General features: G+C 59.1%; 1 protein-coding gene across 2 annotated transcripts; it reads left to right on the top strand.

Annotated features, from left to right (window-relative positions):
• Positions 1–11: 11 nt before the first annotated feature.
• On the top strand, positions 12–26,107 carry RNF212 (ring finger protein 212). Of its 2 annotated transcripts, XM_067734809.1 has the most exons (13): positions 1,834–1,937; positions 2,826–2,887; positions 6,650–6,724; positions 7,376–7,536; positions 9,624–9,680; positions 9,915–9,973; positions 11,691–11,743; positions 11,831–11,891; positions 12,648–12,693; positions 15,445–15,508; positions 24,749–24,818; positions 25,664–25,797; positions 25,950–26,107. In XM_067734809.1, the coding sequence occupies exons 2-13, from the start codon at positions 2,860–2,862 to the stop codon at positions 25,985–25,987; spliced, it is 846 nt and encodes a 281-aa protein (XP_067590910.1). In that variant the 5' UTR covers positions 1,834–1,937; positions 2,826–2,859; the 3' UTR covers positions 25,988–26,107. The 2 variants fall into 2 exon arrangements, with proteins under 2 accessions (XP_067590911.1, XP_067590910.1); XM_067734810.1 differs by lacking the exons at positions 1,834–1,937; positions 7,376–7,536 and adding an exon at positions 12–120.
• The last annotated feature ends 1,885 nt before the right edge of the window (positions 26,108–27,992 follow it).

Here is a 27,992-nt window from a genome sequence, read left to right as displayed (position 1 = left end):
CGCTGCGAAGCATGGCCGGCTGGGTGTTCTGTAATCGCTGTTTCCAGCCACCCCAGGGGACGGCGTGCTTCAGCCTGACTAACTGCGGCCACGTGTACTGCGATGTCTGCTTGCGCAAAGGTCAGGGTGGGGTCAGGGCTTTGAGGGCCCTCGGGCCAGGCCCACACCTGGACCCCTGGGCTGGTGGGGGGGGCGGAGGGGCTTCCGGGGGAGGGGCCCTGAGCGGGCCTGGAGGGTGGGGAGAGGACCTTCGGAGCAGGGGGCCTTGGGGGAGGGCGGGGCGTGCGGGGGTGGCGGGGCACAGGCCGAGAGGCTCCCGTTGGCGACTCTTGGGCGCTTGCCTGCGGGCTGGGGGGGGCAGGGCCTGTAGGGGCCACAGGGAGGGCGGGCAGCACCCCGGCCGAGTGTCTCAGTTCCGGCACTGGCCCGCCTGCCACGTGGGGTCCAACCTCAGGCTGGTCCCTATAAGGACAAGCGCAGCCAGAAGCGGGGGGGGGGGGGGGGGGGATGCAGAAGTGTCCCCGGCAGAGGGGGTGGGAGGAAGGAGGAGGCCTGAGGCGGGAGAGGACTGCGAGGGAGGCCCCGCCCCCCCCCCCCCCCGTGGGCAGCGGGCAGTGACGTGTACTTTTTTTCTTGTGAAATGTTTTTATTGACGTATAGAGTTTATACAGGAGAAAAGCCTAAATGGAAACACAGTGAATTCTCATAAAGTGACCTACCTGTGAAACCAGGTCACAGATTAAGAATCAGAACGTCTCACACACACACACCCCAGGCCTCCTCAAGGGAAACCACTGTCCTGACCCACGTTGGTGTCCATCGCCTTGGACTGTTTAACGCCGGTGAGCGGGTGGTCCAGCGGGCAGCAGGCTCCCCACACACACGCCCGCCCCAGGTGGCCCCTGCCTGGGCCCCTCGCTGCGGGATCCTCGGTGCACACTTGCCCCTGGTGCCCCTTGCCTGCTGCTCGGGACCGACGCCGTGTCCTGGTGTATTTCCCAGCTCGCGGCTGACCCTCGGGCTCTTCCAGGCTTTGGCTGTCACCGGTGGTGCTGCAGGCATGTTCATGCGGGGTCTGGGGGTGAGCACCGTCGCGTGCCCAGGGGTGGGCTGGCTGAGTCTCGGTCTGCGTGGCCGGGGGAAGTGGAACCTGGCGGGCGGCAGGACTTGGGGAAGAAGCGGCACCCTGCACAGGGGAGAGGTGTCAGAGCAGGACAGCCGCCCACGGGGCTGGACAGAAGCAGCGGGCAGGTTGGGCAGACCTGGGTGCAGAAAGGCATCTCGGTTTCCAGCGTGTGGAGCTCGCCGGGGTTGGCGGTGGGGTTCCCGTGGCCATCCAGGACGCTGCGGGGAGACAGCGGGTTTGGGGTGAGGCCCAGGACCTTACCTTTGGACACGGAGGTTCCAAGGAGAGCCATGCAGGGAGAGACCGAGGGGCTGTGAGGACACGCGAGGGTCTGGGAGTCCGGGCAGCTGGAGCGCAGCAGGGAGAGGTTAGTGCAGAGAAGAGAGTGGAGATGCTGCGGTGACGGGAGGGCTGAAGGCAGGGGATGGAGGAGCCTGTTCTCACCTGGGGAAAAGCATTTCCTAAAGAAGGTGGGTGGAGACAGGAGGAGGCTGTGAGGAGAAGAGAAAGCAGAAACGTCAAACCAGGCATCCCAGCACAGTCAGCCAGCACATCCGCATGTGGCCCTGGCCTTAGTGGCTGGGTGACCTGCGTGATGCTATGGGGATGGTGGGGACAGGCTGGCTCGGGGCTGGGAAGTACCAGGGAGGGCTAGGGGCGGAGCTTAGTGGGAGGGCGTCTGAGCCAGGACGGGAGCCCTCAGGGCTGTGGGAAGGAGAGGAGGTGAGCACAGGGTGGAGGGTTAGGCCTGGCCTGGGGGGCTGTCGGCCTAAGACAGAGGAAGGAGGCCGAGTGGTGCAGGCGGAGAGAGGTGCGCATGACGGGCCTTTTCCTCAGTAGACGACATGGGGGCTTGTTTGAGTACCTCCTGCAGGGAACTGGGGGAAAATGACCAAGAAAAGCAGAGGGGTGCCCAGCAATGCTGCAGATTCCGCAGTGTTGGAATCCTGCTTCTCAGCCGTGTTGAACTGAGGGGGCGGGGAGGCAGCCCCGGGTTTGGGCTGCTATGCTGCCTGGAAGGACCCGTGGCGGTGGATGTGGACCGACGGCTGGCCTCCAAGCTGCCTAGTGGAGAAGCCAAGATCAGAGGCTGTGAGGACCAGGCAGGGCCGAACCAGGAGCTGGAAGCGAGGGGGACGGAGTGGGGGGAGCCCTGGGGGTGCGGGGCCAGCCGGTGGGGGAGGAGCCTGTGGAGGCGGGCACCCCACAGGGAGGAGGCCGAGCGAGGGGTGGGGGCGGCCCGGGGGACGTGACACCTCCGTGCTCAGCCCCGGCACTGCCCGGCCTGTCTCAGGAGCTCAGTAAATGCTCCGACGCCAGGCGAGCTGTCCCAGCTGCCGCAGGGCTGAGGCCGCGGGGCAGAGCAGAACACTGTAGCCCCCAGGCGGGTGGGAGGAGCTTTCCATTTTGTAGAGTTTAAAATTTTAAGTTAAGTTTTTCCTGTAGAACCTGATAGTAAGAAATATCTGGGACCGACCTAAGTTTGTGCTGTTGATCTTTATGGCCACCATTTTGGAGCATATCTGCAAAACAAGAAAAGAAAGATTGTTACTTATGTGAGTGTTCCGGCTATGCGCATGCCCACAGGCATGTCCACTGCAAGTGCTGTAATTCTGTGTACTTTTGCCAGAAGGTGTGCATTTATACGTATTTAAAAGCACTGCTCACTCTAATAGAATAACATATGCTTCTGTTACAGGTAAAGGGGATGAATGCTTGGTCTGTAAAGTTCCATGTCGTGCAGTTCTGCTTTCGAAACGTGTAAGTTGAAATCTGTGGTGTCTGAAAGTTAACCACAGTGTTTCTTTTTAAATGTGACGTTCAATCTTTAGTCATTTGCGGTGTCTAAAACTTTTGTTTGTTTTGCTACGTGCAGTAGGAGATCTTACAAGCTTTCTGCATAAAGTCCAATAGCGTGGTTCTGAATACCTTGCACAACTTTCTCTTTAGCCAGAGCCTGGCCCCATTAGGAGGTGTGGTGCTCCTGGGAACAGAAGTCGGGTGCCTGTGTTTCTTCAGTACAACACCAGCTCCTCAGGAAGGTGGTGCAGTTTGGTTTTCCTGGGGTCATTTCCAATTAAGAGGGCTGAGGGAAAGTCGGTGAATTGATTCCTTCACATTTAAGGTCTAAGATGTGTATTTGATCTGATGTTTAATCTATAAAAATTGCTTTTCTGATTACAAATATAAAATTACACAAAACTCAAACGTAGCAGAGAATCATAACAGAGAATGTGCAAGTCCCCCAGGCCCTACTTCCCAAAGCTGATGACAGCCAGGAGCGTGGGTCCTTCTCTGGATCCTTCTCTGCGTGTTAGTGTGATTTACCTTTTATGGGGTGTTTCCCAGTTGACACTACATTTTCTAAAATGTACACACCCACATTCTCTACAAGTGATTGCACGGTATGACAGTATTTTCCTATTGGTAAACCTTTGGGTTTTTTTGGGTTTTTTTCTATTTCAAACAATCTTACAGTGAACATTTTTTTTTTTTACCATAGTTCCGCATACTTGTAAGACTATTTCTAGAGCATAAATTCCTAGAAGTGGGAAAGCGAGGGCTTTCTGTTGGGGTCTCCGTGCATGTGGAGTGCAATCACTCCCTCTCCCTTCTGTCCCATTCGGGGACTCCATCCGTATTTCCCCTTAGGAAGGCCCTGGGCCTTAACTACAGTGAGGTATCACCTCACACTGGTCAGAATGGCCGTCATCAAAAAATCTACAAACAGTAAACGCTGGAGAGGGTGTGGAGAAAAGGGAACCCTCCTACACTGTTGGTGGGAATGTAAATTGATACAGCCACTATGGAGAACAGTATGGAGGTTCCTTAAAACACTACAAATAGAACTACCGTGCGACCCAGTAATCCCACTATTGGGCATATACCCAGAGGCAACCATCATTCAAAAAGACATATGTACCCTGGTGGCGCAGTGGTTGAGAGTCCGCCTGCCGATGCAGGGGACACGGGTTCGTGCCCCGGTCCGGGAGGATCCCACATGCCGCGGAGCGGCTGGGCTCGTGAGCCATGGCCGCTGGACCTGCGCGTCCGGAGCCTGTGCTCCGCAATGGGGGAGGCCACAGCAGTGAGAGGCCCGCGTACCGCAAAAAAAAAAAAAAAAAAAAAAAAAAAAAAAGACATATGTGGCTTCCCTGGTGGTGCAGTGGTTAAGAATCCACCTGCCAATGCAGGGGAAACAGGTTCGAGCCCTGGTCCAGGAAAATCCCACATGCTGCAGAGTAACTAAGCCTGTGCGCCACAACTACTGAGCCTGCGCTCTAGAACCCGCGAGGCCACAACTGCTGAGCCCGCGTGCTACAACTACTGAAGCCCGCACTCCTAGAGCCCGTGCTCCGCAACAAGAGAAGCCACCGCGATGAGAAGCCCGCGCACTGCAGCAAAGAGTAGCCCCTGCTCACCGCAACTGGAGAAAAGACCTCACGCAGCAACAAAGACCCAGTGCAGCCAAAAATAAATAAATTAATTTTTTAAAAAAAGACACATGCACCCCAGTGTTCATAGCAGCACTATTTACAATAGCCAGGACATGGAAGCAACCTAAATGTCCATCGACAGAGGAATGGATAAAGAAGATGTGGTACATGTATACAATGGAATATTACTCAGCCATAAAAAGGAATGAAATTGGGTCATTTGTAGAGATGTGGATGGACCTAGAGACAGTCGTACAGAGTGACGTAAGTCAGAAAGAGAAAAACAAATTTCATATGTTAATGCATATATGTGGAATCTAGAAAAATGATATAAATGATCTTATTTGTAAAGCAGAAATAGAGACACAGACATAGGGAACAAACGTGTGGATACCAAGGGGGAAAGGGGTGGGGTGGAAGGAATTGGGAGATTGGGGTTGACACACATATGCTATTGTTACTGTATATAAAATAGTCAACTGATGGGAACACCCTGTTCAGCACAGGGACCTCTACCTAATGCACTGCAGTGTCCTAGAAGGTGGAGACATATGTATACATATGGCTGATTTATTTTGCTGCGCAGTAGAAGCTAACACAACATTGTAAAGCAACTATACTCCAATAAAAATAAATTTAAAAAAAAAAAAAAAAGGAAGGCCCTGGGCCCTGACAGGTCAGTGCTGACACCCTCACCTCCCTCCTGGCCCATGGAGGTCTTTGTGTAGAACCGGGTTCTGTGTGGGCATCAGTCTGGTCTCCACTCACTGGGGCCCCTGCCCCTAGGGTGTAGGCCTCACCCAGGCCCTCAGGGGAGGTGTGGCTTCTGTCCTGTTTCCCTTGGAAGACGGGGCTCGAGACATTGGGTGCTGTCCAGGGTCTCGGGCAAAGGTCAAGCGCGGGGCTCGCGTGCACACGGAGCCCTTGCCGCGGGCGCCCTGCCCTCTTGGCGCCCTGCTCAGCCCTCCTCCGAGCCGGCAGTGGATTCTGGAGCAGCTTCCCCTGCAGCCGCCCCTCCACAGGGTCCTCCAGAAGCTCCTTGGGGGCCCTGGCCCTTCGAGTGCATTTCCTAGTTTCTAGCTCGGATCTCGCTTTCCCTAAGTGCAGTGTTCCTGTCATTTCAGCGGAGATGGGGAGCGGCTGGGCCTGTACGCTTGGTACAGACTGGGAGGGGCCCAGGCTCCTGGTCTCATCGGCCTGTGTGTGTCCTTGTCCCGGCCCTTCTGTGTCTCTCGTGCTGCTGTGGCCGGGTGGTGGGTGGCGGTGGGAGGCAGGTGTATCTGCACGAGGAGTGTACGTGGGCAGGTGCCAGTTCGTAAACCCTACTTTTTCATGTTTGCTTTTTAAATAACTCAACACGGGGCTTCCCTGGTGGCGCAGTGGTTAAGAATCCTCCTGCCAACGCAGGGAACATGGGTTCGAGCCCTGGTCCGGGAAGATCCCACATGCCGCGGAGCAACTAAGCCCATGTGCCACAACTACCGAACCTGCACTCTAGAGCCCGCGAGCCACAACTCCTGAGCCCATGCGCCACAACTACTGAGCCCACGTGCCACAGCTACTGAGCCTGTGAACCACAACTACTGAGCCCGTGCGCCACAACTACCGAGCCTGTGTGCTAGAGCCCGTGAGCCACAACTACTGAGCCTGCGAGCCACAGGTACCGAAGCCCCCACGCCTAGAGCCTGCGTGCCACAGCTGCTGAGCCCACGTGCCAAAACTACCGAGCCTGTGCTCCGCAATTAGAGAAAGCCCATGCACAACAACGGAGACCCAACGCAGCCAAACATAAATAATAAATTTATTTTAAAAAATAAATAACACGTACTTGTGAGCAGTTTGAAGTCGTGCCCATCGCTCTTCCCACTTCTGATTTCACTGTTTCCTTTGTACGCGGCTCCCCCCAGCCGCCTGGAGCCCCTCAGCACTGCCCTTGGTCCTCGAGGAGGGGGCACCGTCCCTCACCCGCGCCGTGGAACACTCGGTGCCCCTTGGACGCAGCCGTGACGTCCTTGTGGCTGAGTCTGGGCCCTGAAGCACGTAGAGCCCTGGCCCGTGGCAGAGGAAACAGCCTTTTCTCTTTCAGACGGACTCCGACATCCAGGCGCTCTTCATGGGCATAGACGGCCTGTGCAGGAAGTACGCAAGGGAGACCTCCCAGGTGAGTCCTAGGCTTTGCCCTCAGCCCTTGGAGACTTGGTGTTGTGGAGACCAGTCCACTCTGGGCACACGGTCGGCGAGTGTCTCCCAGCCCCGCTGTGGCGAAGCCGCGCTCTCTGTCCCGTGGTCTCTGTGCCTTTGCTGGGTGTCAGGACACAGTGGTCGCTTGGTCAGGACGCCCCACTGAGCCTCACGATGCGAGGGACGGACCTTAGATCTGGGGTTTGGGAGGTGGGGCTGGGGCTGTCTGGACCCCGGGCGGTGGGCCGCTTTGTGACGCTGTCCTCTCCCGGGGGTCACTTGTGCAGCCCTCGCCCACCCTGTGGCCCCCGTGTCATCTGTGCCTGCCCGACCCTCCTCGTCACTGTGCACGTGCCCCCTTTGCTGCTTCACACACTCGCCCCGCCCCCGTGCCCAGCCTCTAATGCCGCTATCCGTGCCCTCTGCACGTTCCTCCCTGGGCGTCACTGGACAGCCTGTGGTCCCCCCGGCTGTCCTTCTGTCAAAGGCGCAACCCCCACTGCTGGCTGCCTGCCACCTGCCCTCGGAGGCCGTGTGGAGGAGTGGCCGGGAGCTGCCTGAGGCCGAGGCCCTTCCCTGGGGCAGGGCCGCTGGCCTGACCGTTCTCGCCCTTTGGCCTGCATGTCTGGAGGCCGTGGTCAGCCAGCTTGCAGAGACCATCCCCTTCCCTGGGAGGCTGCTCTCTGGCTCCGACGTGGCCAGAAGCACCGGTGGGGCCATGGCTGTCCCCCATCATCCCGGGACTGCTCCAGGGAGATGCAGGGGTGCCCCAAGGCTCAGCATCAGCACGCGGTGAGTGCTGGGGTCGGGGGTCAGGGACTGCCCGCATCGCCCCTTTTGCAGTGGGCCCCTCTTTCCGGCCAGGTCCCCGGGGCCAGAGCTGCATGAGGACTCGAGCCCTTTTTCATTTTGTTTTGTTGGGACCACCTGACCCCTGCCGAGGCCGCAGCCCTCAGCCTCGGGCGCCCCAGCCAGTGCAGATGGCGTGTGGCCACAGGGTCCGGGCTGCCCCCGAGCCCGCGTGAGCCTTGCGCCCTCAGTGGGGCTGCTCTCGCCTGCCGCTCAGGCACCCCACCGGCCGGCCCCTCTCCCAGGGCCAGCTTTGCCCGTGGCCCCGCCCCTGCTGCGGCCTCACCTGTCCTGTTGCGTCTCTGTCAGCCACAGAGGGCCTGCACTCTTGTCCTCACCAGGGTCTTCATTCAGAAATGGCCTGCCAGAGTCGAGGTAGCCACTGGCCTGTCCACAGGCCTTGCTGAGCCCCAGTGCCTGCGAGGCGGGGTCCCGTGTGCCAGCTGCTCCAGAACGGCCCGGGGCTGCTCCCAGAGGCGGTGCTGCCTGTTTCTCAGTTTGGGCCCTGCACCAAGACAGGAGGTCAGGGGTCAGCGCGGGACATTAGTCTCTCGCTGCAGGCGTAGGACACACGGAGGAGTGAGCTGTGGAGAGAGGTGACTGTCACTGTGTCTTGCTGAAGGTGATTGGGGAAGGTGGCTTGAGAGCTGTCTGTACAAAACCCCTCCCAGCTGTGCACGGCCCTGCCTCAGTGCCCTGCACGCTGTGAGGAAAAGGCACCCGGTCACGGGCTGACGGGGGCTTCACCTCGCCCGGAGTGAGGACTCAGAAGTCTGCCTGCTGAGGCCCGGGGGCAGCAGGACTTGAGAGCCGTTGGTGCGGTCCCGAGCCTTTCTGGGACAGGACCTCGCAAATCATGAGGACTTTGTGCAGCGGCGGCCTTGGGGTCCCCTTGGGGCACCCTTCCACAGGCTGACGCTCTGGGCAGAGCCTGTGCCCGTCGCCCCTCCCCTGGGTGGAGACACGCGCCCCTGGTCTCATGGAGTGGGGGGGCTCACTGGAGCACTGTGGAGCATGTCCCCTGCCCCAAGGGCTCTGAATCCCTCAGGATGTAGGAGCCAGGAGGTCAGGAGACTCTGAAGAGGGTTTGTCCCTCCTAACCACAGCCCTACCCTCTGGAGGTGGGCTGGGCCAGCCTCCTTTCCCTCAGTTTGGACCAGACCAGTGAGCCCCAGGGAAAAGGCCACCGTCCCTGGATGTTTGCACTCATGTTGGCAGATTCCTGGGGGGAGTGAAGTGGGTGACGCGTTTATACAATGTGGACTTCAAATCCCAGCTTGCCCCGCACCCGGTTCTGCTGTGTGTCAGCTGTGCGCGGACAGCGACAAGAATTAGCTTTAAGCAATTCAGTGTGGTGTTTTGAGAGAGTGGGTGTCGTTGTCTGAAACTCTAGTGGTGAAAATAGCTCTCTTCCCTTGAGGAAATCACAGTCGCCGTCTTCTAATGTACACGGGCACTCTCAGGGGCCGGTCCAGGCTCTGGGCACCACAGACAAGGAGGTTGGGGCTCGTATAAATGGAGGACCAGGGACGCTGCTGGTTGCAGGTGCTGCTGGCCCCAGATGTCCAGTCAAGGTCGCTGGGCTCCTGGAATGGCACGGCCCTGCCTGTCTGCCTGGTGGCGTTCTTGCCCGGCGCAGGCCCAGTCGGGGTGGCAGGTCAGGGGGTTCCTGGTTGGTCTGTCTGGTCAGGAGGCCATCTGTGATCCAGTTGCTGTTGCCTGAGGGACAGCACATGGTGATCGGCCCTTGTGAAATGTGTCGCATCCCATGGCCTGGGCCCCCAAGGGCCACTGAAGCCACGCGGAAGGGAGGCACAGCAGCCCCCTTGCCCACGCGGTCCTCACGTGGGACCCGCGGCCCTCGCTGCCTCTGGGTGGAGTGCGCCTGGCCGTGACCGTCCTCAGCTCTGGCTGCCAGGCTGCAGTGGGGCCACGTCCTGGGAAGAGCTGGCGGCTGCAGGAAGCCCCCAGTGGCCTCTGCGGCAGCCGCCACGCGCGCATCAGCCGCTGACAACGTGTTGTCTTTGCAGGTTTTAGAATTTCAAGAAAAGCACAGGAGGAGACTGTTAGCCTTCTACGGAGAAAAGGTAACTCCAGTTGGCTGGCGGCGAGGAGAACAGCGGTCGCGTCACCCAGCGCTTTTCCCTACACACCTGGTGACCTGGACTTGGTGCACGTTCACTCATAAATAGTGTGAGGGCCACTGCCACATAAGTCACGTTCTGCTTTGTGGTTTAAGAAGTTGAGGATCCACGTGTTCCGTCTAAACTGTCGCTTGGTGTAGTGCGTGTGGTAACTGGAAGTCGTTCAATTGTGTTTAGATTTCTCAGCTGGAAGAGTCCCTCAGGAAGTCAGCGCTGAGGATGGGGCAGCCGCAGAGGTGAGGCCCGGGGCGCGAGGGTGGCGGTGGGCCTGTCGTGACTGCTCGTCTGTCTCAGCCCTGTCGTAACCAGGGGTGCAGAGGAAAGAGCACTTCCGTTGGCTAGAAACTGCTGTCAAAGCAAAAGTGCAGGAAACTGGAGGGGAGGAAAGGGAGACAAGAAGAATTTTAAAAAACATGAGTGGTTCCCCTTGGGGGGCCCCCCAGTGGTTCCTGGGGTGACGGGAGGGGGCCTGGAGGAGAGTTAACCCCGTCTGCAGTTCCCCGGAGAGCGTGTGCAGCACACCCGTGCCCTGGTCCGGGCCCTGTGGCAGCCCTGGGCCCACTGGCCCCTGGGGGTCAGTACGGCACCACCCGTGTTCAGCCACGTTCTCGGTTTCATGAGACCTGGTATGAACGCAATGGACGTTCAGAAGTCCCAGCTTGGGGGCCACAGGTTAAGCTGCGGGATTGCTGTCTGCCAGCAGTGACCCCCCCGCCCCAGTGCGTGGACTCCTGCTTCCTCGCTGCACCGGGCAGCGTGGGCGCCCGGGGCCACCAGCCAGAGTCGGAGCTGGGCGCCTGCCAGTGTGGACTCAGCCTCGTCTGGGGTGAAGAGGCCTCCACCCACCCGCCTTCGTGATGGGGCATGAGCTGCTGGTGCCGCCCGTGAAGGCGTGTTTGGGGTCGGCGAGCTGCGGGCCAGCGCCGTGGCAGAGGAGGCCCTCCCTTCCCTGAAGGACTGCGGGAAACAGCGCGGCCGACACCTCCTGTGGCGGGCGAGGCCTGACCCTGACACGGGGACAAGAGGCCCCCGGGCCAGTCCCTGGGATCTGTCCTCCTTGGTGTGCAGTTCGCTTTCTTTCTGTGGAATCATGTCTTTCCTTAATTCTGGAAAATTTCCAGCCCTTACCTTTCCCATTCTCCCTCTGTGGCTCTGTCCCCACCTGGTGTCTGCACCTGGTGGCCTGCTCCTTCAGACCCCAGTACCTGCGGCGCCCTCTCCGCCCCACCGCGCACGCCTTCTCCCCGCGTCTGTCCGGCTGCTCTCACCCTTCCAGCCCATCCCTGGCCATTTCTGGTGCTGTATTCTCGCTCTGCCTCACAGCGCTTTGCTTCCCACCTGGTGTCTTCAGGGTCCCAATCTGCCCGTTTCCCTCGGGCTCCAGGTGGAGCGTTCCTGGCGCGGTGGTTCTGTGCCAGGCCCACCCGCTGACGGCTCTGCATGCACCACTGGCCTGCGTCTCCCTCTGGGGGGAGCCTGTGCCCCCGACGCGCCTGCCTGGGTCTGCCCCGCCAAGCACGGCATGGTGTCACCACTGCTGACCCTGTCACAGGGCCTGTCTCGGCGGGGCCTTGGACACTCGCCCTCCCCACACACCCAGCGTGGCACCCAGTTTGTTCCACTGAGTCACTTGGAAGCGGGAGTGAGTGCCCTTCAGGGAGCTGGGCCCCAGCACGGCCAGTCCCCCTGCTGGTCGATGGGCCGCTCAGCAGGCCTTTATTCAGCGCCTGCTGTGTTCTCAGCACGGTCTTGGGCTCTGGTGAGTCAGAAGGAGCTCCCTCCATTCCTGTGGGATGCAGCTAGGCGTGTGCAGTCACTGAGGCTGTGGAGGGGCCAGGGGGCAGCGCCATGGAGAACAGAGGCTGCTTCTGTTTTCTTTACCTTCAGGTTGGAAGGAATTACCTGGAAGTAAACGTTTATGGCTCAATTAATGCCTTTTCTCCATCTATTTAGTGTGAGATTGTCACAACAAACGGCTTTCAGCACAATAAAAACTCCAGTTTCAAGTAAGTAAAGTGACGCCCGGAAGGGGAGGGTTGTGACGCGGTACGGAGTGGACCCGATAGGCTCCAGCACCAGGTTTCTCGCCACAGCTCCTTCGACAAAGCCCAACGGGCCGCTCTTCCTGCCGCCTGACTCATCAGCCTCTGCAAGGTGTGCACCCCCAGCCCCCAACCCCCGAACGTCAGCGGGCAGTGTTTCAGACGCAGGGGTATGTGGCCGCAGGGATCGGTGGGGGTGGTCACGTGACCCGGGGTTGGGCAGCTGGGTGTCGTCCCCAGGACCCTCCTCTGACACTGGGACAGAGGGATGTGGAGGAAACAGGACGAGAGAGGGGGTGTTTCTCTTGGGAGGTTGGAGTCGAGCCCACGGGCAGCAGTGGGATGAGGGCGCCCGAGGCCCCATCAGCCAGGCCGCCCCCACCCCAAGCTCGTTCAGAAAGTAGGGAGCACGTCCTCTTCCCGCCGCCTTGTGCCCTGCGGGGACGCCCGGCCACGTCCCACACCAGCCTCTGGGCTGATTAATTAGGGAACTGCCGTGGGTCGAGCCCTACCTGCATGAAACGTGTGGGCCCGGCAGCAGGGTGGACGGAAGTAGTACTCCTGCTTCGGGAAGCCCAGCAGGAAGCGGAGGGGCCCAGTGACAGTGGCCGGAGGGGGGCAGCCAGCCAGGAGGTGGCCACACGGGGGCCTTCGGGGGGAGGCGGCGGGAGGGCAGACAGCGGGGGCTTCCGTGTCCTCGGGTGGGTGCGCGGTGGTCTGCAGGTCTCGCTGGCCACGGCGGGGCTGTGATCCCCGGGCTCCCCTGGTGCTCAGCAGCTGCCGGAGGGAGAGCCGCCCGCGGGGCCTCGTGTGTTTTTGTTACTTGGTCGTAACCAGGCCCGTGACCGTGTTTCACTGTCTGTAACAGGGTGGAGTCCATGGAGGTTGACCTCACACCCTCCCCGAGGAGAAAGGTGAGTGCACCTGCTCTCCGCGTGCCTGGTTCCCACATGCTCCGCGTGGATGGTTTTCTCGTCGCTGATGACCTTCGAGCACGCCAGCTCCGCAGACTCTGGGCGGCCAGTCTCCAGGCGGCTCCCAGGAGGGACCTGGGAGGGAGGCTGGGGGGCGGCTGTGGGGCCCCTGGGCTTTCGGGGCTGGGGCGGGGTGGGTTGCCCTCCTCCCCCCGCTGGCGTCTGAACTCAGTCCTGCCTGGAGGCCTCGTGCTGCTGTGGTCACCGAGTACACGCGACCTGTGAGGTGGATGCCAGCATGTGGGCTGGTTGGCGAGAAGCGGTGCTCTGGGTGGGTGGGCAGCAGAGCCGCTCCGGGCTCCGGTGGGGAGACGCTTCCCACCCACTACCCCTCGTCAGCCATCTCCCAGCACCAGAAGGGGGCGTGGGTACACCTCCGCCCTGCCCCAGGCCTCAGCCGCTCATGAGGCAGTCCCCCAACCTGGAGCTCACAGGTCCCTGCCAGCTCGCCTTTGCCCCAGGAGCTGGGCCTCGAGCCTCGGCCCACACGTGGCCCCATTCTGGAGGTTAAACGTTCCAGAGATTAAGGCTGACGGCTCAGCGATGATGTGTTCCTGGGCGGCACGTTGGAAATTGTGCCTTGGGACCAGAACGCCACAAACTGATTTGAGATTCCAAAGTGAGGTTCTAGACCAACATCTACGCGGGCTTGGGTCGACCCTTGTGGGCCCATGTCCCCATCTCAGCACTCACTCCTTGCGTGTACAGTGAGGGCGTGCCTGAGCCCGTGAACCGTGGGGAGGCGGCGCTGCGGGCAGCAGGCAGGGGCCTCCCGGTCGTCCCCTCCAGGATGTGGCCTCCAGTGAGGACGTGGCCCCGTGGAACCCTGAGGGGCCGCACACGCGCACGGCCCCACCACACTTTCCTGGCACGGGGCCTGGGCCTCTCCAGAACACCCGTCCTCTGGTGGCAGGAGCTCCCCGCGGAGTGAGGTGTGTGGAGGAGGCCGTGACGCAGCGTGTCAGTCACGTCCCACAAGCCAGCCCGGTTGCATTATGGGGACTTGGTGGCTGATGGGCCGGTGGAGAATGCAGCCCAAGGTCGGGGCCATCCCTGGCCTTGGCGGCCCTGGTCGGGTGTGGTCCCACTCTGCCACACCGGCCTCACCACCTGGCCGTCCACGCAGAGATGTGCTCGCACCGAGCCCGGGTGACCGTTGAAATCCTGAGGGCAGCCGAGTACGGCTGCCAACAACCCAGATCCTCGACAGCAGCTCCCCGGTGCGCTCGAAGAAGCGGGGTCTGTGGGGGCCTGTCTCGGCACCTCCGCTTCCTGGAGGTGCCGCGCCCGTGCCCTTCCCCGGCCTGGGCCGCGGCCGGCGCTCACCTGCGTCACAGCCACCATCCTGGACACTCTGCATCTTTAAACTCTTTCTGTTTCGCCTGTTACTGGAGCCTCCCCCAGATAGGTGCTAACCCGACAGGAGCGATTTCGTCTCCTCTCTTCGATAACTTTTCAGAGTTGGCCTGTGCTGGACACTCGTGGCCTGACATGTAGGACGTGCCGGAGGTGGGAGGAGGGGCAGAGGCCGGTGCACAGGCAGCCGCAGAGGGGCCGGGGAGGGTGGCCGAGCTGGAGGGAGGCTCTGAACGCAGCCGAGAGACAGCAGCGGCAGGAAGGGCTGTGAGGTCAGGCCCTGCTCACTGCGAGCCACGTTAAAGCCACTGCAGCAATGGGATGAGGGCACCCTGAGCAGTGAGCGTCCCCAAGCCAGCCCTGCCGTTCTCGCAGACCCTGGAGAGGCCTTCGCCTTGGGCACGGGCCTGGAGTGGGTGGGCCGGGGAGGGAGGCCAGAGGGAGGGGAGGCTGCTCCGGTGGGTGGGCAGCAACCTGCCAGGCAGTGCGACGTTCGAGGGTGGGGGCCAGTCCCTCCAAGGTCAGAGTCTTGCCAGCAGGCGTGAGCCGGAGGCAGGGCCGGGGTGGGGACGTTTGCAGAGAGTGCCCTGAAACGAGGCCGCCGCTGAGCTGGCGGGGAGGCTGCTTGACAGGAACAAAGGACCGTCGTGGGCGCGGGAGCTGGGAAGGTGGGCCCGAGGTCGCAGCAGGGGCGCAGGTGGGGCGGTGGCCGAGTCTAGGGCCCCAGGAAGGGCCAGGACGGGCTGTGGAGATGAAGAGACGGGCACAGAAGCAGCGCCAAGCCTGGGCTCCTGGCAGCGGCTGTGTGCCCCGCCCCAGGCCCCACCGCGCAGTTACAGTGAGGGGGGCAGATCCTGGCAGTGGCTGTGTGCCCCGCCCCAGGTCCCACCGCGCAGTTACAGCGAGGGGCAGAGCGGGTGGGGTGGGGTGGGGTGGGGCGCCACCTGGCGGACGCTGCCGCGCGCGTGGCGTGGAGCAGGCCTGGCGCCGGGCACTGCCCGCCAGCCCTAGCCACGCCCGTCAGCATCTGGATTTCAAGGTGACAGGACGCTCCCCAAGTGATTTACTCAGGACTTTGCAATTCCTAATGTCAGCCAAGAAGTTGGGTTACTTTTCCTCTTCTGAGACTCTTAAAAGCACTCGGTGGGTCCTTCGTCCACTCACCACCGTGGGCCCTGCCTACTCGGCCACGTTCCCGCACAGAACGCGGTCAGACAGGCGTTTGTTTCTCAGGCAGATGAGACTGAGGGGCTGTGTTCTTAGCAGATGAGGAGATTCTCTCCTCCAGAGTGGCAGGTCTGGAACGTTACCAATTGTTTTCTTCTTACAACCTAGCGTGAGGTTGCCACCGGCCTGACAAGGATCTCCCTGCTCAGTCCACCTCGGGATGGACGCATGGGTAAGTGGAGACCCGCCACCTTACCCCAGTCCACACGTGCTGAAGGACTTACCCAGTGGGTGTGGGTCCATGTGGAGGCACGTTTCCCCCAGAGCGGGCCCCTCCTGGGTCCATCCAGGGCCCCACCTGACCCGGCACAAGGGAGGCGGGCCCTCGTGGCCCGTCTCCTGGGCTTTGAACAGGAATCCTAGGGCCTGCCGTGCTTACTGGTGCTTGCTGGGGTGGCTGCTGGGGGAGCACCCGGGCCTTCCCCGGGGGTCAGCGTGAGCCTGCCCGCCTGCCCAAAGCACTAGGCTCTGGCGCACGCCCATCTCCACCCCAAGTCCCTCCCTCACCAAACTCGGGCCAAGGCCCTGGAAGTTTCCTCGGTGTGTGTCGTCATGGAAATATTTACATTTGAGATAGATGCTTATCCATTCTTAATCGTCAGCCCCTCTGTTTTCCTTCTTGCCATTGCTTCTTGCATCTCCGTCCTTAGATTCACTTTTTTTCGTGCTGAAGTTGAGATTCTGATAGTTGTCTCTGAGGTGTACGTTTTTTGAGCCGCGGCTGTCTAGGGCCTCTTGCTGCCGCCCTTGCACCTGAGCACCCGGTTGGGGCTTGATTTGCTTCTGCACTTTGGAATCGCTGCTGTACCTGCCCCTTCCTCCCTTCCCCTCCCCTCCTCTCCCCTTCGTGGACGCTGTGCTCCCAGCCTCAGCTCACAGGTCAGGCCTGTGTCTTCCTGTCCCCCTTCCCTGCCCTCCCCTGGGATCACAGGCCATCTGTGACTCCAGGGCCCTTTCCTCATGCTTCCCGCCTCCATCCTCCTGTGCAGCTGGAGTGTCCGCCCATCAGGGTTCCCTTGGTTTTGGAGGTGGCGTTTCCCCTGGGCCCTGGGGTGTCCTGTGGGCGTCAACGTCCTCTCCGCCCTCGTGCCCGGCCCAGCGTCCCCGCCTTGTGCCCCCACCATCATGCTGCCGTGCGGGTGTGGGTTTCAGGTCAGCGTCTGCAGGCCGGCCTGTGGGGCAGAGCCCGGCGCTGGGAGCATCCTTCCCTCAGGAGACGGGCGTCTGGCAGATACTGAATGTAGTTCCCTGTGCTGTACAGTAGGACCTTGTTTATCCATTCTATCAACATCCTGTAACAACCTAAAATGGAAAAGCATCTGAAGAAGAATATATATGTGTGTATAACCGAATCACATAGCTGTACTGTGCTTTTCTAGCACAGCATTGTAAATGAACTATACTTCAGTTTTTTAAAAAACAAAAATGCAGTTTAAAAGAGGAACTGAAATAATTACATTGAAAAGCATTTAGAAGGCGACACGGGCAGACTAACAGAAAAGAGAGTGAGGTGCAGCCAGTAAATAGAATGGCAGGTGCAGGTGCACGTCAGCCACCCAGTACCCGTGAGCAACTGGCCACACCAGGGAAGAGATGCCCCGCACGCTCCCCACGAGAGACGTGCTTGAGCCACAGCAGCACAGACACGTTCCAAGTGGAAGGACACCGTGCGTGGGGCAGCCAGATGAGGGTTGGGGCGCGGCGTGAGCACCAGAGAAACAGACCGGGACGAGGACTGTTCTGGAGACCAGGAGCAGAAGGAACACCCTGTGGTAACGGGGTGTCAGGAAAACAACAGTTACCAATGTGTATACACCTGACAGCAGAGCAGGTACGTGGAGCAAAAGCTGCCCATGGAGAGAAGAGCCAACCATCCGGTCTGGGGAGCTCAGTGCTCTCCCTTCAGAGACGGAAAGCTGTGAGGGAAGCAGGAACGAAAAAGACACGAGACGTGTAGGGAACAAAGAGCAAAGTGGACACGCTGATGTCAGCCACGGACAGCATCGGGTATGAGTGTGCAGCAGACGCAGAGACGTCAGACTGCTGCGCGCTGTCTGCGAGGGACACATCTCGGAGCCAGAGTCGCCAATAGGCTGAGACGAGATAACGTACAGGGTGGATCAAGCCAGCAGCCAGTGCAGAGCCGGAGCAGCTGTCCTCACGTCACACACACGGTCATAAGATGGGAAACGTCTCTAGAGACGGGCATTGCATGATGAGTAAAGGTCATTTATCAGGAAGACGTAACCGTTAGTGCAAACACGCCACAGAAGAAAGTCCCCAAATGCACGAGGCCAGAGTTACACGTGATTTGAGCGCTGCAGTAGCCCACTATCAGTAGTTGGTGGACAACTAGACAAGTGATCAGAAAGAAGACAAGAGACTGCCTCTCTGGCAAACGCGATGCCACCAGCAACGGCAGAGTGCACAGTCTTCCCAAGTGCAAATGGGACATTCTCCAGAAAAGGTCACACAGTGGCACATGAAACAGGTCCTGATACTTAGGGATGCTCACACGGAGTGTATTTTGGGGCCACAATGGAATTAAATTGGAGATCAACAGGAGAAAAATTCTGAGAATAGAACAAATATTTGGAAATTAAACAATGCAATTATAACTAGCTTATGGACCAAAGAAAAAACGTCAACAGTAATATCAGAAAGTAGCTTGAACTGAGTGGAAGAAAATACAGTGTACCAAATTTATAGGATGCAGGTAAAGCGGGGCTTAGAGGGAAATGTATAATTTTAAATGCTTATATTAGGAAGGAGATCTAAAGGCAGTAATCTAAGCTTCCACCTTAAGAAGCTACAAGAGAACAGAGTAGAAATCTACAAAACAGGAAACAAAAACAATAGAGAAAACCAATGGAACCTAAAGTTTATCCTTCGAAAAAATTAGCAAACTCTTGCCTAGACTGACCAAGAGAAAAAGAGAACACAAATTACTAGTATAAGTATTATCCTACAGATAATAAAAGGATTATAAGGAATATTATGAACAACTCCGCCAACGAAGTAGATGACTTACATGCAATGGACACATTCCTAGAAAATATCAAAACTACCTCAAGAGGAAATAGTAAGTCTGGGTAGACCTCTGTCAAGTAAAGAAGTTGAATTAGTAATTTTAAAATCTTTGCACAAAGAAAAGCCTAATTCTCACTGGCTTCATGGGTGAATTCTTTGAAACATTTAAAGAAGAACTAATACCAGCCCTACATAAACTCTTTCAGAAAGTAGGAGAGGACCAAACTTCCCCATTCATTTTATGTCAGTGGTGTCTTCATAACACAGCCAAAGATAACATGAGGAGAAAACTGAGCCATAATCTTCGTGAATATGGGTGCAGAATTCTTTAAAATACGAGGCCATCAAATCTAGCAACATATAAAAGGACTTATATACCATCACCAAGCGCGGTTTATCTCAGGAATTCAAGGTTATTGACATCTGAAGATCAGTTAACTATATTAGTAGGATGAAATACCTAATAAACAAGATCTTTACAACAGAAAAAGAATTTGACAAAACTCTGCAACCATTCGTGGTAGAAACTCTTAGGAGACACGCACTAGAAGGGCACTTCCACAGAGTGGCCAAGACCCTAGAGGTGGAACCTTTTCCCTGGAGACCAGGAACAGGGCAAGGATGCCCACAGCCGTCACGTCTACTTGCCTTGTCCTGGAGGCGCTAGCGGAGCAGAAATTAAGGCGCATAGGTTGGAAAGGAGGAGGTGTAACTACTGTGTAGACAGCTGGTCTTACTGTAGAAGATCCCAAGGGGTCTGTAAGAATACTGTCAAGCATTATAAATGAGCTTGGGGAGGCTTCAGGGTGCGAGATCCATACGCAGAACTCCGTTGTAATTCTGTATACTAACAACCAACAGTCCAAAATTGCACGTAGCTGATAGATCATAACTGTCAAGGTTTCCTTCTGGACTTCCTGTTCTGTCAACGAGTATACTCCATCCTTCCTTTCATAGATGCCACATTGTTACGATTACTTGTGCTTTACGGTTAAGTTTTGAGATCAGACACTTTGTTCTTAATTTACCAAAGTAATCTTGGCTCTTCTAAGGGCTTTGCATTTCCATGTGAATCTTAAGGTCCACTTGTCACATTCTAACAAAAAAGCCTGCTGGGGTTTGTAGGAGCTCATCGGTTTGGGGGGAGTTGCTCTCTCAACACTCCTGCGTCTTCCAGTCCATAGACCTGACGTGTCTGCCTCTCTGCTTACCGGACCCCGATTGACCTGAGGAATCGTCGTTTTCAGTGTATGGGTCTTAGGCGTTATCCATAAGCTGGTACCCGAGTAGTGAGTTATCTTGATAGTGGAATTTTCTTTAACTTCACATTGGGTACAGTTTACGTGGGGCGTCTTTTCGTTCCTCGCTTTCGCCTGATTGTGTCTTTGAAGCCAGAGTGTGCCTCTTGTGGACAGTGTGCGTCTTGCGGACAGTGTGCCTCTTGTGGACAGTGTGTGTCTTGTCTTGTGGACAGTGTGTCTTGTCTTGTGGACAGTGTGCCTCTTGTGGACAGTGTGTGTCTTGTCTTGCGGACAGTGTGCCTCTTGTGGACAGTGTGCCTCTTGTGGACAGCGTGTGTCTTGTCTTGTGGACAGTGTGTGTCTTGTGGACAGTGTGCGTCTTGTGGACAGTGTGCCTCTTGTGGACAGTGTGTGTCTTGTCTTGTGGACAGTGTGTGTCTTGTGGACAGTGTGCCTCTTGTGGACAGTGTGCATCTTGCGGACAGTGTGCCTCTTGTGGACAGTGTGCATCTTGCGGACAGTGTGCCTCTTGTGGACAGTGTGTGTCTTGTCTTGTGGACAGTGTGCGTCTTGTGGACAGTGTGCCTCTTGTGGACAGTGTGTGTCTTGTGGACAGTGTGCCTCTTGTGGACAGTGTGCCTCTTGTGGACAGTGTGTGTCTTGTCTTGTGGACAGTGTGCGTCTTGTGGACAGTGTGCCTCTTGTGGACAATGTGTGTCTTGTCTTGTGGACAGTGTGTGTCTTGTGGACAGTGTGCGTCTTGTGGACAGTGTGCCTCTTGTGGACAGTGTGCCTCTTGCGGACAGTGTGCCTCTTGTGGACAGTGTGTGTCTTGTGGACAGTGTGCCTCTTGTGGACAGTGTGTGTCTTGTGACAGTGTGCCTCTTGTGGACAGTGTGTGTCTTGTCTTGTGGACAGTGTGTGTCTTGTCTTGTGGACAGTGTGCGTCTTGTGGACAGTGTGCCTCTTGTGGACAGTGTGTGTCTTGTCTTGTGGACAGTGTGTGTCTTGTGGACAGTGTGCCTCTTGTGGACAGTGTGCCTCTTGTGGACAGTGTGTGTCTTGTCTTGTGGACAGTGTGCGTCTTGTGGACAGTGTGCCTCTTGTGGACAGTGTGCATCTTGCGGACAGTGTGCCTCTTGTGGACAGTGTGCGTCTTGCGGACAGTGTGCCTCTTGTGGACAGGTGTGTGTCTTGTCTTGTGGACAGTGTGTGTCTTGTCTTGTGGACAGTGTGCGTCTTGTGGACAGTGTGCCTCTTGTGGACAGTGTGTGTCTTGTGGACAGTGTGCCTCTTGTGGACAGTGTGCCTCTTGTGGACAGTGTGTGTCTTGTCTTGTGGACAGTGTGCCTCTTGTGGACAGTGTGCCTCTTGTGGACAGTGTGTGTCTTGTGGACAGTGTGCCTCTTGTGGACAGTGTGCCTCTTGTGGACAGTGTGTGTCTTGTCTTGTGGACAGTGTGTGTCTTGTGGACAGTGTGCGTCTTGTGGACAGTGTGCCTCTTGTGGACAGTGTGCCTCTTGCGGACAGTGTGCCTCTTGTGGACAGTGTGTGTCTTGTCTTGTGGACAGTGTGTGTCTTGTGGACAGTGTGCCTCTTGTGGACAGTGTGCCTCTTGCGGACAGTGTGCCTCTTGTGGACAGTGTGCCTCTTGTGGACAGTGTGTGTCTTGTCTTGTGGACAGTGTGTGTCTTGTCTTGTGGACAGTGTGCATCTTGTGGACAGTGTGTGGTGGGATGCTGCTTGTAATCTCTGCATCTGACTGGAGTGTCCAGTCCATTGAGTCAGCATGGTTACTAATAGGTTTGGATTGATGTCTGCCTCTTTGCCATGTGTTTTTGGGATTTTTTGTTTGTCTATATTTCCTTAACTGCCTTTTTTGGCATTAACTATTTTTAGTGCCCCGTGTTCCCTCAGAGCTGTGAGTGCATTCGGAGTCGGGGGTCTCTAGGAGGTCAGCGCCATCCTGAGGGTGGGCCCTAATCCGATAGGATTCGTGTCCTCATGAGAGCCGGCACGCGCGGGAAGAGGTCACGTGTGGACACAGCAGGAGGGCACCGTCTGCAGGCGGGAAGCGGGATCCACTGGATCACCAGGAGTCAGGTCTGCCGGCGCCTTGATCTTGGACTCCAGCCTCGGGGACTGTGAGAAATAGGCGTCTGCTGAAGCCCCAGCCTGCGCTGGTGGCGTGGCAGCCAGAGCGGACTGGGAGACTCGACCTTCCGTTGATGTTTGCGCTGTCTCGTTGTCTTGCCTCGGGGGCAGCCTTGTGCCTTACCGGCCACCCAGCTGGATTCTGGTCACATGCAGCAGCTTTGCCCGTGCGGTCTGCTTACCCGCTGCTCTGTGATGCTTTGATTACGTGTAGCCACTTAGGTTACATAGAACCCCAGCGATAGGCCTGTGATGACGACCCTTACAGAAGCTCACGTGCCCCAAAGATCAGGAGAGGAGGCAGACGCACACGCGCCCCTCGCGCTCGTCAGGTTTCTGGGCCCACGTCCTTCCTGTGGGACCAAGTGCTTGTCGGTGGGTGTTCCTTTCAGACCCAAGCACCGTGTTACTGTGGGGCAGTTTGGCCAGCTGTGAATTCTCCCAGTTTTTGTCACCTTTGAATGATGATGTGTTCGTTTTGAGGGTAATCCCACTGGGAAGAGAATTCTCAGATGACTGTTCTTAGCACTCTGTCGAGTCGTCCTGCTGCCTCTGGCCCCTCCTTTGTTTCTGGTGAGGGGTTGCCGCCCTCAGCCGTGTCCTCGTGTGTGACGAGTCGCTTTTCCCCTTTGCTCTGAGGACTGTCTCTGCCCTTTGCTCACTGTGGCTTTGGAGGACTTTTCGAATTCGTCTAGTGTGAGTCCTCTGACCTCGCGCTTCTCTTCCAGGGTGACCGTGGCTGCTCTGCGGGTCTGCGCGAGCTGGCGCCCAGGCGTCTCTCAGGCAGGGCAGCCTCTCTGTGCTCAGTCTCTGCTCTGCACGCAGCAAAGCTGTACGCTCCCAGGTCCTGCAGGGTCACCCCCGGCCGTGCTCTTTCCTCCTGCTCTCACCCCCAACGCAAAGGCGCAGGTGCACAGGGGCCCGCTCACGGCCCAGGCAAGGAAGCCCCCTTCCCAGGCAGGCGGCAGCGGGCGTCCGGGCTCAGGCGCTGTTGTCTGTCTTAGACGATGTCCTAAAATGGTCCCGTCTCATGCTCGGTCTTGGGAAGGAGCTTCGCGGATGTCAGCTCCATCCAGCTGGAGGCCCTTCTCAGCAAGCGCTGCCTGGGTGAGTTGACGAGCCGCGGGCACCTCAGCCTTGCCCCCTGCCGCTCTGTCCCACGAGCTTGTGCACGAGGCCGACCCGCTCCCACGTCTCAGGCCGCCCACCCGTCAGTGCCCAGGTCTCGTCCACAGGATGCAGCCTGTCCACCTGGCAGCACAGGGACATGAGCGTCCCCACATTCTCGACCTGGAAACTTATCCTCTCTAAATGTCACCATGTTTTCCATTTAAATTTTTCAATGGAAATCTTTCCAAATGCACTGAATCACGCCGCTTTCCTGAACAGAAGCTCGGCCCTGACTTGGATGTGTCCTGTTGGCTGTGGGGCCTTGTCCGGTCATTGGCTTTCAGTAGCACCGGCCCAGGGGGCGGCTCCTCGGTGCTGCCCGGGCCTCCTGCAGCGCCCGGGGTCACTGCCCTCAGGACCGAGACCTGCCGTGGGCCATGGTTCTCGGGTCTACTGAGGGCCTGGCACCAGAGCGCTGCCCACACGACCCATGAGTTGTTGACTTCCTGAGGCCTCGGTAGCCTCGGCTGTGTTGACAGCCGTTGTCCGCATGAAGTCCTGTAAAGCGCACGTGAGAAAGTGCTGCTGCCTGCCGTCGTGGGGCCGAGCGTGTAGCCACTGAACAGAGGACTGTACCCGGGACCCGTCGGGTGTGTGAGGCCAACAGATCAGGAGCCACCGCCGTGCAGGAGGAAGGTGGACTCACGGTCCCTGGAAGCAGGCGGCACGGCCGCCAGGAGGGGTGAGGCGGAGGCCTGGACCAGAGCCTGGGCCACGGTTTTCAAGGGAGGAATGGCAGGGCCGCGGGAGAGGCTGGCAGGCTTGAGGTTGGCTGGCTTGAGCCGTGTCTGTGGTCGCAGGTGTGGGGGCCGCCCCGCTTGTCTGAGGTCCAGCCGGGCTGATGAGGGCTGAGTGGGGCAGCGGATGGGGGGGGGCTCAGCGCCGGCTCCGGATTGGCAGCTGCGCTCGCTCACAGGCAGACCGGCGCCACCTCTGGGAGTCAGCAAGGCCCCCAGACGCCAGACCCTCGTAAAGTACAGAAAACAACAAACACGGTGAACGTAGCTGCCCAGATGGTTTGTCCGCCTGGTTCTCAGCTGTTCTCTGGGGCTTCCTGAGGGTCACGTGCAGTGGGCAGTGTCCTCACAGTCCGCACGGCCCAAGACAAAGAGATGAGACCCCCATTGCCCACTTCGTGCTGTGCAGCCTTGGGAAAGGCACTCGCCCTCTCTGGTCCAGGTTCTTTGGTTATGAAAGGGGTCCCATGAAAGGACACAGAGGGAGCCTAACCTAAGTGCTGCCTACCCTTCTTTCCCTGGCTTCCTTCTGTTGAAACTCTCCAAAATTTAGATGCAGAGGGGTTCAGGTATTGAGGAAGAACGGTCTTTTCATGTCTGCTCCCTGGTGTGACTAAAGCGCACCAGGAACCATTTACATCTTCAGAAGAAGCTTCTTATTAGCCCAGAAGCTGTCAACGGGCAGAGGTCGAGCTGTGTGTAACACTCCTGTGGTCTGGGTGGAGGTGACACGGCTGTCCTGGCGCCAGGGGTCGCCCGCAGCCCCACGCCCTCCTCTTGTCCCCGGAGCGGTTGTCAGAGTAACAGGAGCCAAGGCTTAAAGCAGGTGTCCAGACATTTATTGAGCGCCTGCCGCATACCAAGGGTGGCCCCCAACGGAGTCCGTGGGCAGTGTGGGTGTGGGTGGCAGCTGAAGGTCAGCCCCGGCCGGTCCGGGCATGAGACTGCGCGGTCAAGGACGGCGCACGTGGGTGAGAAGATGGGGAAGAGGGTGGGGTCCGCACCCTCCCGGGGCGGGGGCAGGGCTCCACCTGTGGCAGGGATGGGGAAGCAGCTCGTTCACTTCTCACCCGCCCTCAGGCAGCGTTGCCCACCGCCCTCAGCACCTCGGCCTGACACCGCGTCACCCCAGCGAGCCCCAGGCACTCAGGTAGGTCCCGCTCGTGGCTCCTGGGGGGCGACAGGGTTAGGTGGGGGTGGGAGGGACCTGCTCGTCCCGGCGCCGTCTGCGGGCCCCGAGTGAGGCGGTGCCCAGAAGACCACGTCACGTTCTTGAAGCTAAAACGTAACTTAAGCAGGTGCCCTGTCGCGAGAAACCGCGGAAGAGCCATTACGGCTGCAGGACGCTTTACTCCAGGACAGCCCGGGGTCGGCAGGGTTTCCTGAAGGGCAGGTGGCCGCTGTGGCCAGTGCTGCCCCTCTGCCTGGCCAGGTCCCAGCGCCGCCATTTGCACAGGAGCAGCCGTGCCCTTCCTGGACGCAGGGCCGCCTCCACGCGGGGCGCTCTCCTCAGCGCTGGGCACTCAGGTGCTGTCTCCAAAGGTGGACCCTCCCCTGACCCCTGACCCCTCTCCCAAAGCCTGTCCACGCTTTGTGGCTCGGCACAGTCCAGCCACTGGCCTCCAGACTGCGTGCCCGCCGCCCCTCGACTCACAGGGCCACCCACCTACCTCCCTGACCGCAGGCTGCGCCCGTGGCCTCTGTGGGGCTGCCGCACCCCACTCCACGGCAGCAGCCGGCCCCAGCTCCGCGCCCTCTGACTGTAACTTGCCTCTTTCAGCATCAGCACAGAGGGGCCCTGTGGGAGGGTCCAGCGACAGAGGTCCTGGGCCCTGGTAACGGGCAGCAGTTCTCGGGGGCCCTGCCACGGTCCCCACGGCCCAGAGAAGCCCTCCTGCGGGGCTGCCTGCCGTGGCCCCAGGCTGGCCGCGCCACCTTGAAAATGACCTCGTGGCCAGAGGCGCTGGTGATTTTGTCTGTTGAATTTACCGCTAGGATCCCAGCCCTGCAGACGCCCTGGGAGTGGCCCAGCCAGAGCCCTGCGCCCCAGGCAGCAGGCAGAGCCGGGACAGGGGTGGCACCCAGGCAGCCCCTCAGCATCTCGGGGCTGCTGCAGAGGCGGCATTTAGGTAAGTGCCGCGGGGAAAGGCAGACGCTGTGTGAGGAGCAGACACAGCTTGGGGCCCCCGAGAGCTGTGCTTCTGCGCCCTTGGCAGCGGTCCAGACCCCAGCCGCGCTCACCTGTGCGTTCCCTGGGGCTTGTGACTGCCGCTTCCCGCAGGGTCTGCCGGCCGCGGGGGGCTCGTGCACGAGCACTGAGCAAGCGCCCGCCTGCCTGGACGTCGGCTCTGCGCCCGCCTGCAGCACGTGCACGTATCCAGTACTGTGATTCTGCGTTTCCTGATGGAGTGACTCAGTGATACGAGTGAATAAAGTGTTTTTCGGACTCTCTCGGGGCAGCAGTGTATGATGTATTTGCATCATATTTGCAATTGGTACCTTAGAACTTCCTTAGGGGCGACCGTCCCCTGCCTCCTCCCTGCTGGGGGCTTCCAGGCTCGATTCCTGGGTAGGCGAGCGGGGGGTCTGGGCGCTGACCACCGAGGCCTGCGGGTGGCCACGTGGGTCAGACCCGCCCCAGGGCCGGGGGTGCCTGTCACGTGAGGCTCATCTGTCTCCAGACGTGGGCTTCGTGTGTGGCTTCTCCCTGCAGGCCGATGTGCCCTCCTCACCCCAGTGTCGCTGTGGACAAGGCCGGCTGCAAAGACGGTTGTGATTATGATCCTTCGTGGTGCGGTTACCTGAGACTTGCCCCCAGACTCCCGGCTCCTCTCACCTGGGCCAGGCCCACAGCCTAAGGGCGGGAAGCAGACGCCAGGCGCTGCACACTTGGGAAGCCGAGGACGGGCAGGTTGCCCTTTGTGGCTTTGCAGCCGGGCGGGGCGGGGCAGGGAGGAGCCCTCCTTCCCCAGGGCTCTCGGTGCGCAGCCCTCCCTGCCGCGAGGTAGCAAACGCCGTGGGGCGTCTTGTGAAATCCCTGGCCCGTTGTGGCCCCTGCGCGCCTCCTAGCGCGGTGAGCAGCGGGGGCGGGGGGGGGGCTGGCGGGAGCCGAGAGGGGCGCGCTGGCACCTAAGAGGAGTCCCACGCGCTGCCGCCCCCCGGCTTCCTGCAGATGGGGCCCTGGCTCTGCGGGTTTGGGGCCTGCTCGCCGGCCCACGGTTCTGAAACCCCACTCTCCTCCATCACCTCACCTCGCTTTCCAGACAGAAGCTTCGATGCCACGTTTTTCGCACATTCTGTTCTTTATCTTTGCTGCTCTTCCCAGTCGGGCTTCAGTCCCGTGGGCATCTGGTCAGCACTTGTGCCACCTGCCCTTCCAGCTCAGCTGGCCACTCACATCAGCACACCGCTTTCCTTTTCCAATTCTTCTCACCGAAGAGGCAGAATTAAATAACACGTCCAGATAGTGGCGCACCCCCTGCTGTAGACAAAGGCAGCGTCGCAGCCCAGCACCTGGTGCCACGCCAGCTCAGACCCTCTGTCTGTGGACACACGGACGCCCAGATTCAGCCTGGACGTTGACCGACAACGGGGAGCGTGAGTGCAGGAAAACAGGTGGCGGGGAAGCCCAGGGCCAGCGGCAGGGTGAAGGGTCGTCGTGGGGTGGCATGAGGGGCGGGCCACAGCCAGGGCCTGGGGATGGGGAGACGGGGGCGCCGGGCCTGCTCAGGCCGTGTCAGGACCTCAGTGTCTTGTCTGCGATGTGGAAATTAAGTGAGACCGTCCCGCCCCACGTGTCACACAAGGACAGTGGCAGGCGTCTCGACACCTGTAGCCTGGGGGGGCCGTGTGACCGCCAGACTCACCACCCGGGGCCTTTCTGTTCCTGCAGCACCGCGCAGACGCGTGGGCCCCGTTCTCGGGAAAGGGGGCTGCTGCCGGGGCTGCCGGGCGAGTCTATGAGAGCTTTAGGCCAGAAAGAAGGAAAACCAAAACCACACAGACAGCGACGTGGCTACGCCCCGAGGCTCGGTCTGCAGAGTGAGGACCACGGAGCAGGCTGGCGGGGACGCGCCCCCGAGGCGAGGGGTGGGCAGAGCGCGCCACAGCCGAGAGAGCGCCGCAGCGTCGGCGGCAGCAAGGCGCCCGCACAGCCCGGTTCGGTCTCGGTACCAAGAGCCCTGTGCAGAGTGCGGGTGCGAAATCACGGGCCTGACCGCAAGCTCGGGGGCGGAGGGTAGCACCTGTTTTCCTTTCTATAGCGTGTTCTATTCAGAGGTGCCGTTGCTGTTACTTGCATCCTATGCGTGATCCATTTAGGTAC

The sequence above is a fragment of the Pseudorca crassidens genome, chromosome 4 (genome assembly GCF_039906515.1).
Source record: "Pseudorca crassidens isolate mPseCra1 chromosome 4, mPseCra1.hap1, whole genome shotgun sequence".
Classification (NCBI taxonomy): Eukaryota; Metazoa; Chordata; class Mammalia; order Artiodactyla; family Delphinidae; genus Pseudorca; species Pseudorca crassidens.
The sequence above is the reverse complement of the archived record's forward strand: the minus strand, read 5'-3'. Positions and strand labels throughout refer to the sequence as shown.